Source organism: Peromyscus eremicus, chromosome 5, assembly GCF_949786415.1.
Source record: "Peromyscus eremicus chromosome 5, PerEre_H2_v1, whole genome shotgun sequence".
NCBI classification, from domain to species: domain Eukaryota; kingdom Metazoa; phylum Chordata; class Mammalia; order Rodentia; family Cricetidae; genus Peromyscus; species Peromyscus eremicus.
In genome coordinates this window covers 98,294,834-98,311,464 of record NC_081420.1, presented here as the reverse complement: position 1 = coordinate 98,311,464, position 16,631 = coordinate 98,294,834, and the positions used below count along the sequence as shown (strand labels likewise).

Genomic DNA, 16,631 nt, shown 5'->3' with positions numbered 1-16,631 from the left:
TTTGCTGCCTTGCTTCTTACATATGAATTAGAAGGCTTGGATGAATCCTTACCCCAAAGCTTTGTGCTAGATTGACTTTTTAATGTTCCTTTGTGCAGAAATCTCACCAAGAGAAGAAACAACATTTTAAAAATCTTGTAGACGTTATAGATATTGAAAAGTCTAAAGAACAAGTGAACATTTAACTGTAATGCAATTACTATCATATTTGTTTTCTCCACACAGGTGAATTCTCAGAGCTATGAAGCCAATAAGATGACTTATTTTATATATATACTTACTATATTAAGGGACACTCATGTTTAATTATAAATTAGGTTTTGTGTTTTGTTTGCTGGCTTGGTTGATTTTTGGTGAGTTGTTTTGGTGACTTGATAGAGAAAGACCTGACCAGCCCAAATGAATTACATTTCATGGCTTATTTTGCATAACTCATGAATTCCTTTTTTTAAAATATGTGTGTGTGTGTGTGTGTGTGTGTGTGTGTGTGTGAGAGAGAGAGAGAGAGAGAGAGAGAGAGAGAGAGAGAGAGAGAGAGAATGCACTCAGGTGTTGCTCTAAAGGTGTTCCTCAGGAGCCATTCACCTTGTTATTTGAGACAAGGTCACTTGCTGGGATCTGGGGTTCACCTCTTAGGCGAGGTTGGCTGGTTAGCAAGGTCACCTGTCTCCACATCCCCAGTGCCAGGATTACATGAGTGCTGACGTGAGTGATGCCTGGTGGGATTCAGGTCCTCCTGCTTGCTTGGCAAGTTATCTTCCCAAACTTCATAGAAAGTTTTTTTGCTGAAGGTTGAATGCTTTTGGTTTTTTGTCAACTCTCATGATCCTTAACATTCCCTTAAATGAGAAAGGAGAAGATATGACGGCTTCTAGATTGAAGATGGAAGGGTGTAGACCTTGGCAGATTATCTACTTTATGCAGCAGTGCCCTTTGGTACCATTTGATAACATTTCTATAAGCTCGTCTTCTACATGGCTTACTTAAAATTCATCGTTGTTTCTGTAAGTAGATTTAGCTGATGTACATCTAGGTATAATTAGGTAAAAATATAAAAGCTACAATTTAGCCAGTAAACAGAAACTAAACATTCACTTTAACAATTCAATGAGGTCTGAACATCAATCTAGAAGTACAAAAATAATTTTTTTTGTTTTTGTTTTGTTTTGTTTTTTCAAGACAGGGTTTCTCTGTGTAACAGTGCTGCCTGTCCTGGGTCTCGCTCTGTAGACCAGGCTGGCCTTGAACTCACAGAGATCCACCTGCCTCTGCCTCCCGAGTGCTGGGCTTAAAGGCGTGAGCCACCGCTGCCCGGCTCAAAATTAATTTTAATCAATTTTTAAACAGCTTTGTATTCTGTGATCTCCCCCAGTTCAGCTGTCTTCATATGTAAAAAATAAAAATGCTCAATGGGCTGGAGGTGCCGCTTAGTGGTAGAGTGCTTGCCTAGCTTATGTGAAGGCCTAGGCTCACTATAAAAGGAGAAAGAGAAATGTTCAAAGAGAAAAATTCCTTCAAACTTTGAAGTCATGTAAACAACATTTGGAACCAGAATACAGAACACCTAAGTCTGCTTATCCTGTGGTGGCTAACACTGGATTTGGGCCTAAAGATGACTTTGTGACCAGTGAAAGAATGGGACCTGGATATCAGTAAGCAGATACAAAGCTCCCGGCTCCTCTCCCAAAGTCTGACATTAGCTTTCTTTCTCCATAGTGTACTTTGAGGTAGTGTGTGTGTGGAGCCTCATAGGAAGGAAACGGAGAGGAGGGATCCTAATGCTTCTTGGACTTGGCATGATTTGTAGTGAGAAGCCTGCAGTGAGGGCAGATGGTTTTTTGTATACACATACACACACTCACACACACTCATACATAAATCCCAGAGGAATTTATTTTTAGGGTTAGTCTCAGCTGTTCACCATTTCCAGAAAGTGTGGTTACATAACACTTGGCATACATATACACATTGCCTTGAACTGGAGGTGAGCACCAAATGTGACCTTTGTAACAGTATGTTAACATCACTATATAATTTGAAAAGGAAACATCAGCAGATTTTTGATGATGAACTGGATCTGAAGTAATGGGGACTTTTAAAGGTAGCTGCATATAAAAGCTGACCCCCCAAGGCATCTGGGCCAGTGCTCTTGGGGTATTTCTTTTACAAGAGGTATTGCCAATTTGAAGTAGTAAATACTTAGTTTTTAGCATATAGACTTACTTTGAATTGATGGTGTAGGCTACCCTTCAGATTACTAAAAAGATAACCATTTACAAACCATTGCTGTCCCCTCATGTGAACTCACGGCTGGACTTGGGACAGGATCAAATGTGGTAAGTCACATGAGATCTGGAAATGGTAATCTGTAGTACCTCAAGAAACAGGCTTTTGGAAACAATCCCAACTACTTTTTCCCTTCCCTTGGCTGTCTACTTGTGGCTTTAAATTAGTGCCTGTCCTATGTCCTATATTGTGTTTGCTGAGAAATCACCCAGGAAACTATGAAATGAAAATCCAACTAAATCAGGTAGGTTTCTTGAAATAATTTCAAACCCTGGGATGTTGCTGGAGAATTTCTCTCCAGCTCCCACCACCAAGTCCCGCCAGTCTCAGAGCCCACTTATAAAATAAACATACAGACTCTTACATTATTTAAACTGCTTGGCCATTAGCTCAGGCCTGTTATTGTCTAGCTCTTACTCTTATATTTAGCCCATTTCTATTAATCTTTACTTTGCCACATGGCTCATGGCTTACTGGTACCTTACATCTTCCTTGTCCTGATGGCGGCTGGCAGTGTCTCTCTCTCAGCCTTCCACTTCCCAGAATTCTTTTCCTTGTCCCGCCTATACTTCCTGCCTAGCCAATGGCCAATCAGTGATTTATTTACTGACCAATCAGCAACACACTTGACATACAGACCATTCCACAGCACTGGGAAGTACCTTATCTTTCACCTTATATTAGTCTTGGCATAGAGAAACCATGCTTATAATTTTAAAAGAAAACCAAGAAATGAAGATTGGGACTGTGATAGATGCAAAGTAACTCATATGAAGACAGATAATACTTTTTATAGAAGAAATAATTAGTATGAGGCAGAACCTTTGAAACAAAATTTTATCTTGACTGGTAAATTAACTCCAAATTAAAAAACATCTCAAGACAGGTCCTGTTAGATCTCAGATGATCTTGCTTTAAGCCTGTAATTAAAGTACTCCAGACAAATAGTTGGACTAGCCAAACTGAAGCAGTGGATAATAGATACCACCTTTGCCAATTGTTCAAGACCTTGTTTTGCTTTTTAATTCCTTACAGGTTGACTGGAGATTCAACACATGCATAAGAGAGGAAGCCCTAAAAATGCAGAGGTCTACAAGGCTCCTTACAAAACTTAGGAGCAGTTAATGCTAGTAACTTTTGGGAAGTCTAGAATTTCAGAATCATAATGGTTACTATGAGTCTCTGAGTTAGGCTCTTTGTGGGTTTGGTTCACCGCATGCACCTTAATAACTGCCAAGCAGATGTTAATGTAGTTCGACCTGTAAGAACCAATGGAAGGGGCTGGAGAGATGGCTCAGTGGTTAAGAACAGTGACGGCTCTTCCAGGGTACCAAGTTCAACTCCCAGCAACCACATGGCAATTTACAACCATCTGTAATCCAGGTCCAAAGGATCTGACACTCTCTTCTGGCCTCTACAACCAAGCGTGCAAGTGTTGCATAGGCCTAACACCCATGACATAAAGGAAGCATGGTGGTGCACATCTGCAATCATAGCACTTGGGATGTGTGGTAGGAGAATCAGAAGTTCAAGGCCAGCTTTGGCTATATAGTGAGTTTGGGGTCAGCTTGGGCTACATGTGGCTCTGTCTTTAAAGAACAAACAAACAAAGACAAAAACCAATCCAAAAGAATTAGATCAAGAAATTTGTACAAGTACAGATCTAATAATGAATACAACTAAAATTTGGAATAAGGCAGAACTCGTAATTTGGTCCACTGACTACAAAAGTACTATCACTTCAGGAACTAAAAACTTAACCTTTAAAATATTCTTTGCTGAGTTATGCCTTGCAAAATAATAATAAGGCTTACACAGCATATTACTGTTTGAGGCCGAGAAAAGAATTATGATATTTTGACTATAGGGGACATTGGGATGTGGCTGGAAAGTGATGTGATGTCTGCGTACTTAAGGCTGTTTGCTGACGAAGGTCGCAAACTATCTCCTAAGAGAGGTGAGTATATGCAACAGTTCTTTCATGGCCAGTGCTTGCAAGGTGACAGGCACATTTGAAAGCAGGAAACGTCTTGGAGAGAGAATTCCAGCACCGCCCTCGGTGGGTGGAGGGCAGCATCCTGGCTATCTCTTAACAGGTGCAGGCCTCACCTGCCTCTTCCTCTGGCCTCTTCTTGGAGCACTCGAGAAAGCAGCAAATTGCCCTCCCAGTGCTCTAAGCCCAGGGTGGAGGACGGTGGAGGCTCACCCCGCAGTGGCGCCAGGCTCCCACAATGCTGCTCCGGCCTCACCAGGCAGGCAGCTACGCAAGTCCAGCAGGGCCAGGGGCGGGGCGGCGGGGGCGGGGCTTCGGGGTTAGGGGCGGGGCCTAGGCGGAGGGGTGAGGCCTCCCGCTGCTCGCGCGCGCCTCCGTGGCTCGCGCGCTGTAGCGCCGGCCGGGCGTCTCTGTGAATCCTTGGCCGCCAATGGGGGAGGTGGAGCCCGGGCCCGCGGGCCCGCTGGAGCCCCCGGAGCCACCTGAAGCGGCGGCAACTCGCCGGCCTGGAGGGATCCGGGTCCTGAAGGTGAGGCAGCAGGGGGCGAGGAGGGAGCGGGAGGGCTGCGTCCCCTTTCGCCGAGCTGCTGCCCGAGGCGGCGGGCGCCCCCCGCCCTGCGTCCCTCCTGCACCGGGCCGGGGCGCCGCGGGCCTGCTGTGGCCTCTGTGCCGCGCCCCCGCCCGGGCCTCGGCCGCCTGGGTCCCCGGCGCTGGCCATCCCTAGCCGCCGCCCGGCAGGCCCACGACTTCGGTCCGCCGCCGCCCCTCCGCCCCCGCATCCCTGGGGCCGCCGTCGCCTCGTCGGGCCTAGCCCAGGGCCCGGGGGCCGGTTCCGGGGGGCTCGGAGGGCGGGCCGCTCCTGGCAGGAGCCAAGCGGCGAGTACGCAGGGCTAGGCGGACACCTGAAGACATCACCCCAGCCAGAGGATGGCGGCGGCGATTGGCCGGGCGCCGCGCTGTGTGCGAGCTGCGCCGGCTGGAGCGGCCACACTGCCCTCGGGACTGGCTACCCGAGTTCCGAACCGGCGCCCTGCTCCAAGGCGCGACACCCCGCGCTCCTCGCTTGGGGACAGTCCCCGAGGATCTGCTGCCTGGGGACTCGCTGGGCGTGTTGGCGGGGGTGGGAGGGAGGAGGAGCAGAGCCCGGAGGGGCACTCCTGCTTGGCTGACAATCTGGGGAGAAGGCAGTGGGGGTGCCGTTATGCAACAGGCAGCTAAGCGGGGCTTTTTGGTAGAATCAGGAGAGTAGGAGGGTAGGAAAACAGATGCAGGCACAGGGGGAGTGGGGCCTTGAAGGTGAGTGATGACGAGAAGTTTCTATGCAGGAAGAATGCAGAAGGTGAGGTGAGGTCAGCAGAGATGGTTAAAGGGTGGCTAACTGGGTGGAGTTCTCCACTAACCTCTGAAATAGTGCAGAGACGGTTTTCTGTAGGTTCAGAATATAAATCAAGTGGAATGGAATTCCTCTAGTGTTCTAGAAGAGGAATCAGCAGGATTTAAAACTTGCCAAAGAAGAGGGGGAAGAAAATTGAGATTTAATGTGTTTCAAAAACAGTTTGCCAAACATCGAAAATACATATTGTTAAAAGCAAACATTAAGAAATTAATTGAGATTGTTGTTGAGTAATATTTCCTCTTATTAAGATTATTGGTAAAGTAGCACAAACATGGGACTGTCAGAAAAGTAGATTTGACACACTTAATGAATTAATGAAACCAATACTCAGTAAAATGTAAATCGTATTTTTTTTCACCTCCCAGTCATAATGTACAGACTTAAAGAACTTCTAGTAGCTTACCTTAGGCTACTTTATAACTGTTACCCACGCTGGAATTTACTCAAGCCTAAAGGAGTGTAATTACTGAAAGTCTTCTGGATATTCAAAATGATAGCAAATAGCAAACTATAAATTGTGAGTGAGTTCAATAAAAACAAAAGTTCTGCAGGTCTGACTTAGCAGGAAAATAGTTTTGAGAGGCATGTAGTGTCTTTTGGTATGTAAAAGATGAGCTTTATTCATTTATTTTTTAACCTTGTAACCTTTTTTGGTCGTGTTGAAGTGGTGAGTTGTGTGAAAGATAAATGAAAATCTTTATTGAAGACTATCTTTCCCTGGTTCCCAAAGTTCCCATTTTGGGGTCATTAAAAAGATTCCAGTGATTGGTTAGTCTTGATGCTTGATCACTCTTGAACTCTCCAGATGAGAGCCTTTCTGGAGGCCTGTCTAGCCCCTGCTTTCCTGCAAGTGGTAACACTCTAATCCTTGTAAATAAGACGATGGAAAATAGGTCTTGTGTGTTCCACATACAGAAGTTCTCTTAAGTTGCTGGGTGGTTCCATTTTTCCAAGTGCAGCCTCTAAAGAATACCTAGGTAAGCAGAAAACTTTCTGAACCTTGAAGAATGTCATAATTGCCCACATGTTTTTCTCTGAAGATGTTTCTAAAGACTTCTCTAGCCTAGGGGTATAGCTCTGGGTTTAGGAGGAGGCTTGGTGGTAAAGGGTGTGCTTTGACTGTACAAGGCTCTGGATTTATTCCTTAGCCCCAGCTTCAAAACACTAGCACTGATCAAACAGGAAGAAAGACTTTCTATCCCTTTTATACTTACATCCAGTACCAAATCATAAACATTATTCTCAAGTCTTCTTAAAAAGCACGACATAACTAAGCCAACATAACTTAGCCAGACTACATTAAGGACCATCTACCTGTACATGGCATTGGAACATTTTATTCAAAATATACTCCTAAACTAGGGCTCTGGGCTTGTACCTGTAGTCTAATCTATTCAGAAGGCTAACATGAGAAGTCCTTTAAGCTTAGGGGTTCAAGGCCAGACTGAGCAACATAGCAAAAGTGTATTTCAAAGTTCTAAAATTTATCAAATTACTGGACCAGGCTCAAAAGGTTTTCAGATGTTTCCTATGATTTTAAGATTTTGGTTTTGCTAAGCAAGAGATGATAGGAAGTTACAGCTAATCTAGTTTGTGAATATTATGATTTGTTTTTTCTTTAAGAATAGTTTTATATTTTTATGAAAAATATATTTTTTAAATTGTGTATGTATGCATGCTTGTGTGCATGTGTACAGACACCAGAGGTGTATGTCAGGTGTCTTTCTCTGTTGGTCTTTACCTTAGGTTTTGAGACAGAGTTTCTTACTGAACCAATTCTAGTAGCCTGGCTAACCAGTAAACCTCTGGGTCTCCACCTTCCAACGATGGGATTTCCTGTGTTTGCTGCCACTTGTGTGCAGGGAATTGAACTCAGACCCCCCTGCTTGCATGCCAAGCATATTACCAATTGAGCTATCTGCTCAGCCCTAATTTTTTGTCTAAACAAAGAAGTTAGGTATTATTTTCTTGAGACAAGGTCCTACTGTGTAGCCCTGACTGTCTGGAACTTGCTATGTATTCCAGGTTGATCTAGAACTTTCAGCAATCCTCCTGCCTTTGTTCCTGAATGCTATATATAGTTCTAAACAACTAATGCCAAAATGTAGCTGGAAGTTTCTCTGTCCCACCTAGCCAGGTGGTCTGGATGAATCTCTCCCACCTGAGCTCTCACAGCCGCTTATAAAATAATCATTTAGAGGCTTATATTAATTACAAACTGTATGGCCTATGGCTCAGGCTTCTTGCTAGCTAGCTCTTATGTCTTAAGCCATTTCGGTTAATCTAAGCATTGCCACGTGGCTTCGTGGCGTTACCTGTTCTCTCATATCTTGCTTCTCCTGGCGGTGGCTCACAGCATCTCTCTCAACTTTGTCCTCCTCTCTGTGTCTCTGCTTGGATTTCCCGCCTGGCTGTAAGCTTTCTTGCCATAGGTCAAAACAACGTTTATTTATTGTCCAATGGGAGCCACACATATTCACAGCATACAGAAAGACATCCCACAGCAGCACAACATTTTAGTGAGCTGAGCGTCCTCTCGCCTCCCATTGTCACACTATTCCCGGTCCTTAGGAATACTCCACCATGTGATATTGTTTAAAGCCGTATTTTAAAGCTTGAGTGCAGAAACATCTCCTACCTTAAGGTAGTCTATATCCTGATGGAACTGACTAAGGATGAAGATTGGCCAGGCCTGTTTTGACCATATGAGACTTCTGTGTATGGTTTACTATCTTTGAACTGATCATAGCTCTCATATATTATCTTTATTTTTAGAATTAGAAGTGTTAAGCTCAAGTACTGGCTACTCAATTCATAGCCTACATTAAAATGTTTAGCATTGTAGACAGACTTTAATACTTAAAAAAATTTTTTTAGATTTATTTGATTTTATGTGATGCATGCTGGTGTCTGTGGAAGTCAGAAGAGGGCTTTAGGTCCCCTGGTTTATGAATGATTTTAAACCACCATGTACGTTCAGGGAATAACCTGGATCCTCCACAAGAGCAACAGGGATTTTTAACAGCTGAGCTATCTCTCCAACCCTGACTTTAAATTGTAAGTCTTTGTACACATGTTTGATATGATGCATGATTATAATTGTGTTCTCTTTTGGATAGATTTGTGATAACAGGTTTTATAAAAGTAAAGGAGAAAGTAAAGTGTCCTCGAACGAGCAATTTCAAGCCAGTTGATTCTGAGAAGTTGAAGGCTGCTCAGAGGACAGTGTCACCTGCAACATTAAGAGGTCCTTTCCAGCTGTTCCTCATATGTTAGGCAGTAGAGCAAGACATTCCTGAGAAGGAAGCACTAGGTAATTCAGCAGTGGCTGATAATAGCCCAAGTCTGTCTTTGTTATTGTTCCTGTATGCCTTTGCTTTGCTTGTCTTCAAGGCCTTTTAAATGGCTATTGGTGAGGTGTAGATGAACCATATCTACTAGGGTTCTCTAACTCCTCAGCAGTTTTACTTCACTATGGAGTGTAGATTATAATAGATAGGAGAGAGATCTTGAAAGGAACAACAAACACATGTGTTTTGATAACATAAAGTTCTTTAAGAAATGTCTAGTCTTCAAGGAATACATGTGCACATTTACAAGTGAGTGCTAAAATCCCCTGGAAGATGCTTTATTCTGTATGATTTTGAATAGTTCTAAGATCTTGAGGAGCTGCAGAAAGATCAGTTTAGGGCGGAAAGTGTAACTCAGTTGTAGAGAGCTTATCTGGTATGTCAAAGCTTGTGTTCAATCCCTAGGACTGGTTTTCAAAAGCCTGTTTACCTTTGTTATCCTAGATTTAAACAGTAAGGCATTCATTCCCTTATTGTAAATCCATCACATGTAGGAATACCTGTTTACTTACCCTTGTTTTTACTGTTTACTGACAAAACCCACATTGGTCTTGAACTTACTTGATCCTCTTGCCTCTGACTCTCCAGTCTCCAGCATCTGAGATTATAGGCATGTGACTCCATGCCTGGCTTAGTTTACAGTTACTCTTTTTTTTTTTTTTTTTAAAGATTTATTTATTTATTATGTATACAGTGTTATGCCTACATGCCAGAAGAGGGCACCAGATCTCATTACAGATGGTTGTGGGCCACCATGTGGTTGCTGGGAATTGAACTCAGGACCTTTGGAAGAACAGTCAGTGTTCTTAACCTCTGAGCCACCTCTCCAGCCCAGTTTACAGTTACTCTTAAGTATTTACTCTCAGTCAAACTAATATTTTCCTTATATGTATTTTATATCTCAGTCAAACTAATACTTATATGTTTTCTAATGAGGAATACTAGTGAAAGTGTTTTTCAGTTCATGGTCATATGTGAATAGTAGAAGTGTATCCAGGGTGAAGATGTTCTGTTGAGGATCCTGTTGTAAGATGGGGTGAGAGTGATGGAAGGCTCCAAAGAGAACCCGGCATCTGAGTAGGGTTTGGAGAGTAAGAGCATGCGGAAGAGGTGGGGAAGATGTTTTACACATGCCACCGAGTGGGAGTGGTTAATGTGCTGGGGACACAGATGGTTCGAAAGGACTGAGACAAGCGAAGGGCAGTGGGAAGTCAGTGGAAATGTATTTTTTTGTTGACTAGAAATGGTCCATTGTGAAAACAACAGGCAAATGGTGACTTTTAGAAACGATTTGTTGTTGTTCCATTTTTGTTTGTGTTTTGAAACAGTCTCAATCTGTAGTCCAGACTGCCTTGGAACTCACTTACATAGGCTAAGTTGTCCTTATACTCTAGAAACCCTCCTTGCTCTTCGGCCTGACTGCTGGATTATCGGCATGCCCCACTTTGCCTGGCTGGAAATTTTTATATTCGCTCTTAACAGTTGTTTTGCTGTAAGATAGCTTGACTTCACAGTATGTATGTGAATTTCACATACTGTGGTTATAAAATGCCAGCAGTAATTGTTTTGAAGCATGCCGGGAATGGGAAAGATATTTGTGTTATAAGACTGTGCTTAGTGCTCTGTGTGTTTATTTGGACTGTGAGGTCTAGAAAGTGTACTGCCAGATCAGAGTGGGGAGGTTGTTATCAACTCACTTCTTTGTGTGCAAGGCTTCATTTATGTGTATCAGATTCAATCTGAAATGAACTAGTAATTATTATTGCTATTTTATAACTATAAAATAAAATAAAAACATCACATACCAAAATTAACCAGTCCCAAAGACTGTACAGTGAGAATTGGCATTCAAAACAGAAACTTGAAACTACACATTAAAATTTTATACTTTCAGTATTGAATATGTTTTATGCAGTTATCCACCACCAAGACCAAAAAAAAAAAAAAAAAAACCTATGACAGAATTAGGACTAGAAGAGCATAAATGCATGTCCATTCCCAGAATTTATTCCTTATAGTCAGCTTTTCTTGTTCTCTTTTCTTCAATGACAACACTGTGAGTAACATGTCCATTTGTTGGCATCTGTGCATACACAATCGACTATTACTGTTCTAGTCTTTAGAGTAATGATGTGTGAGTTAGGTTCACATTGCTGAGACAGAGTAGCCTAACGAAACAGCTTAGGTGGAAGCCAAGTTTATTTTGGCTCATGGTTTTAGAGGGTCTCAAGCCATCAAGATGGGGAGGCAGAGTCTATGCGTACTGGAGTGCACATCATGTTGAATCAGGAAATAGAAAGCACCTTAGAAGGAAGGGCTGGCCTATAACCTTAAAAGACCCACTCCAGAGAGCTACCTCTGCCAGGTTAGTCCCTACTCCCTAAAAGTTCCCAGCTTCCCTGAATAGCATATCAGCTGGGGAGCAAGCACTCTGAGTACACGCACGTGCGCACGCATGTGCACACGCTCGTGTGTGTGTGTGTGTGTGTGTGTGTGTGTGTGTGTGTGTATGTGTGTGTGTGTTTGAGACAGTTGAGACAGAGGCTCACCTTGTAGTGCTGGTTTGCCTGGAAATTTGCAGACTAGGCTGGCCTTGAACTTACAAAGATCTGCCTGCATCTCCCTTTGAATGCTAGGAATAGTGGTGTGCCCCTATGGCTAGCCAGGAACAAGCCTTTGAAAGTGAGTCTTGGGTTAGTTCAGATTCAGCCCAGAACAGATTTGAACTAAATAAGTCAAAATGTTAAAAATTTGCCCAGAGCAGGTAGTATATCCATATTCTGTTAGCATTTCCCTGTAAACAAAAAGAATGGGTCAAATGAGATGATAGATGGAGGCCTAAAGGAGGATGTATTTGGGTTCTCTAAAGGGACAGAGTCGATAAAACCGATGTTAAAGGGTATTTATTAGACTGATTATTATATATTGATATTATGTAGTGCAGATAGTTCAACAATAGCTGTCTCTCGATGCAAGGCTGAGAAGCTGGTAGTTGTTGAGACCACAAGGCTAGTTGTCTCAGCAGTCCCAGTCTGGTGCTGGAGACTGGCAAGATTGCCGAAGAGCTGCTGGTTTTCAGTCTGTGCTGGAATCCTGAAGAAGTCTTTGATACCAGCCATAGTAACGGGGTAGACGGAACTTGCCAGCAAAGTGAAGACAAGCAGGTAAAAGCAAAGCTTCCTCCTCCACGTCCTTTTATGAGGGCTGCCACGAGGTGTGGCCCAGATTTAGGGTGGGTCTTCCTGCTTCAGTAATCTGTTTAAGAAGATCCCTCACTGGAGTGCCCTGCATCTTGGTTTTAGTTAATTCTAGATGTAGTCAAGTTGACAGCCAAGATTTACTGCCATAGAATGCATGCTTGGGCAGTTATGACTTAGTATAAGGACTGAACAGCTGTAATTCGGACAAATGTTCTTGTTTATGATTTCTTTTTTTTTTTTTTTTTTTTTTTTTTGGTTTTTCGAGACAGGGTTTCTCTGTGTAGCTTTGCGCCTTTCCTGGAACTCACTTGGTAGCCCAGGCTGGCCTCGAACTCACTGAGATCCACCTGGCTCTGCCTCCCGAGTGCTGGGATTAAAGGTGTGTGCCACCACCGCCCGGCTTGTTTATGATTTCTTTCTCTTGGTATTTTTTTTTTTTTCAGAGGAATATGAAACACAATGGGAGCAGAAATTGTTTGAATAGAAGAAGTAGATTTGGTTCTCGAGAAAGAGACTGGCTGAGAGAAGATGTGAAGAGAGGCTGTGTTTACCTGTATGGAGCAGACACGACCACTGCCACTACAACCACCACCTCTTCCTCCTCCTCCACATCCTCCTCTTCTGACTTACATCTTGTCCTTTGCACAGTAGAGACATCAGCATCAGAAATATGTGCTGGAGAGGGAAGAGAAAGTCTCTATCTGCAGCTTCATGGAGACCTGGTCAGGTGAGGTCTTGGGTTTTTTGTTGCTGTTGTTTTGTTTTGAGTCAGGAGTGTCCCCCATGCCTCATGGTGGTCTTAAACTCACAGTTCTTCTGCTTCAGCCTCTTACATGCTAGGATTATAGGCATGTACTATTACACTGAGCTGAGCTCTGAGTCTTAACCCTGATTCTTCTGTAATATTAGGAACACGCATTTCTGATTGGAAATGGGCATAAGGATTATAATCACACCCTGTAACTGATGGTGGTTTTGGAGTCTTTGGGCATGAGAAAGATTTGTCCTTGGAATACTTTATGATTTTAAAAATTACCATTTTGTATGTAGTTTATCCACATGCTTATGCATATGCATGCAGAAGGCCAGAGGTTTATGTCAGGTGTCTTCCTCTGTTTCTAAGGATTTATTTTTATTTTTAAATATGTTTAGGTGTGTGTGTTTGCATGTGTGTATGTGCACATGAGCTGCCTGACTGGGTGCTGGGAACCTAACTCAGGTCCTCTGGAAGAGCAGCAAGTGTGCTTAACCGCTAAGCCATCTCTCCAGTCCCTGTTTCTTTCTTTTTTTTTTTTTTTTTTGGTTTTTCGAGACAGGGTTTCTCTGTGTAGCTTTGCGCCTTTCCTGGAACTCACTTGGTAGCCCAGGCTGGCCTCAAACTCACAGAGATCCGCCTGGCTCTGCCTCCCGAGTGCTGGGATTAAAGGCATGCGCCACCACCGCCCGGCCAGTCCCTGTTTCTTGACATAGCTGCTCAGCCTGGAGCTCACCAACTGCTAGGCTGACTGGTCAGTGAGCCCTGGGTATCCGCCAGTCTGTGCCCCTAGTGCTAGTGTTGCAGGCATGCACCAGTCATCACTCCTGACCTGTGTGCGGTAGTCGGGGCTCCAAGCTCAGATCCTCATGCTTACATGGCAGATACTTTACTGACTGAGCATCTTCCCAGTCTCTTATTTTATGATTCTTGAGTTTAACACTATAATGAAGGAAAACTTGATAGTTCTTCTATTTGGAATATACTGTAGGTCCTATATACATATTTAAACATTTAAAAAAAAATTACCTTTTGGGGAAGTGTATTAGAATAAAATTGAAGTGTACCAAAGGGTACAGAGTGAGAAGTCTTCTGTCCACCATTCCCAGCCATCTAGGCCTTTTCATTGTCATTATCAGTTTCTCATACATCTAAGCACACGTGCTTATGCCTCTACATCCACATTTTAAAAGCAATGATGCAGTATACAACACATTGTTGACTTAATAGCTAAGAGATATTTCTGTATTCTTATTTATATAAATGTAACTTATTTAATGACTATTCTACTTTATGGGTCACCATAGTTTTAGCTAATCTCTCTAATCTCTCATTATGGATATTAGCCTGCTACCAATTTTTAGCACAGTGACAGTGCCACAGCTGAATTCCTCTGTACCTGCTATCTCACAGAGGAGAGTCTCTGGAGGTAAGCCCCTAGAAGTGCAGTATCCTTGGTCAAAGGATATGACCATTTATAATTTTGATAAATATTTTCAACCTCTTCATAGAGGTTATATTTCCATCTAAAATATAGAAACATTGGGCTGGAGAGATTTTTTAGCAGTTAAGAGCACTTGGCTGCTCTGCTAGAGGATCTAGGTTCTTTTCCTAGGACCTACATGGTGGTTCTCAACTATTTGTAACTCCAGTTTCAGGGAATCCAACACCCTCTTCTGGCTTTCTTGAGCATTAGGCAGGCACATGGTGCACAAGACATACATGTAGATAAAACATGCATACATATAAAATAAATTCTTACTTTTTTTTTAAATTAAAAAAGATCCTTGAAATAAAATATAAAAGTATACCCATTTCTTCCTTCCTTTCTCCGAAACATATTGGCATTAAGTGTTTTTTTTTTTTAAGTTTCTTGAGACAGGGTTTCTCTGTGTAACCACCCTGGTTGTCCTGGAACTCACTCTGTAGACCAGACTGTAGAACTCACAGAGATCCACCTGCTTCTGCCTCCCTAGAGCTGGAACTAAAGGCATGCACCACCACCACCCAGTAGCATTAAGTTTTATACATAAGTATAGACACATACTCTTGCATGAGCTGAACCTGCTTATAAAGGATAATAGTTATCAGTTTTTATTTGTTTGTTCATTATTTACTTAAGGTTCTGGGTTTAAACCCAAGGCCTCAACCATATTAGACAAGCACTGTACACTGAGCTATGCTTCGCTTCTAGCCTTTGCTGACAGTTTTAAAATTAGAGAATCATGAAGTCAGCTTTCCAAAGACAATCATTTTCCATGCCTACTCAAAGCTGAATAGGAAGTTTTTTGTTTGTTTTTGAGACAAGGGCTCACATACCTGAGACTGGCCTTGAATTCCTGATCTGTTGTAAAATTTTTTTAAGGTGTATTACTTTTGTTTATGTTGTATTTGTTTAACTCCGTGAAACTGTGTTATTGTGCCTGTCTAAAATACCTGATGGGCTAATAAAGAACTGAACAGCCAATAGCAAGGCAGGAAAAAGGATAGGCGGGGCTGGCAGGCAGAGAGAATAGATGGTAGGAGGAATCTGGAAGAAAAAGAGATGGAGGAGAGAAAAGAAGTAGCCAGAGAAGGAGGAAGGCTCCAGGGCCCAGCCACGCAGCTATACAGCAAGCCGTGGAGTAAGAGTAAGATTTACAGAAGTAAGAGAACGAGAAAAGCCCAGAGGCAAAAAGTAGACAGGATAATTTAAAGTTAAGAAAAGCTGGCAAGAAACAAGCCACGCTAAGGCCGGACATTCATAATTCAGAATAAGCCTCGCTGTGTGATTTATTTGGGAGCTGGGTGGTAGGCCTCACGAAAGAGTGAAAAACAACACTGATCCTTCTGCCTCCTCCTACCAAATGCTGGGGACAGAGGTGGGCACTACCGTAACAGGCTCAGATAGGAATTTTGCTATTCTGTTGTTCTAGTATTTATTTCTCTTAATGAGTGAAGTTGAGCATATTTGCACAAGCTTAAAAGTAATTTGTGTCATAATTATTTATATAATTTAAATAAATATGAAGAAAAATAATCTAGTAGTAGTTTTATACTGTGCCTCTGCACTCTGTAATTCAATTTAAAAAAAAGCGTTCGTCCTTTAAATGTTTCACTATAGTTTTCCGTCCTTCCCAGCAGTGCAGACTCCTCTAAACAGAATTCCAACCTGTGGATTAAGCATTATTGAAGTGCAATTGAGAAGTGAAGCTACTCACACCTTAGAGGTGTGGTAATAGTAGTAACACCTTTAGCTGAGCCAAAAGCTGATGCCTCTTTCAAAGTGTGAACTGAGGTTTACTGTGTATTCTTTTTAGGATCTGGACGGAATCCTGAAAAAGAAGATTAACGTTTGAATGTTTTCCTTGTTCCCAAGTTAACTACATTTCTTAAATCCTTTTGTGTAGCAAAAGGATCAGACTGGGTGATCCTTAGGCTCTTCTAAATCTTAACACTGGTTCTGATCTAATTTTATCAGGTGGAAAGCCTTGACCTAGATTCTAGCAGGTAGTGGTGGATGATGCTCACTTATTTAGGCAGATGACTTACTCATTTACAAATGTTTGCATTAGAAGATGTCAGGAATGTGAAGAAACACCCCTCCATTACTTTCTTCCCACTAGTTGTGTAATTAGTTAAGAATTGGAATGCGATATAGTTTATTTACATA

The 16,631-nt window shown here is 42.5% G+C and overlaps 1 protein-coding gene across 1 annotated transcript in view; it reads left to right on the top strand.

The window, feature by feature from the left end:
• The first annotated feature begins 4,634 nt into the window (after window positions 1-4,634).
• The window catches only part of Phlpp2 (PH domain and leucine rich repeat protein phosphatase 2), a 75,925-nt gene continuing 63,928 nt past the window's right edge, over window positions 4,635-16,631 (top strand). Inside the window, exons 1-2 of the mRNA XM_059264012.1 lie at window positions 4,635-4,808; window positions 12,669-12,952. Of these exons, the coding sequence (XP_059119995.1) occupies window positions 4,710-4,808; window positions 12,669-12,952 (383 nt within the window). The 5' untranslated portion in view covers window positions 4,635-4,709. The remainder of the gene's footprint in view (window positions 4,809-12,668; window positions 12,953-16,631) is intronic.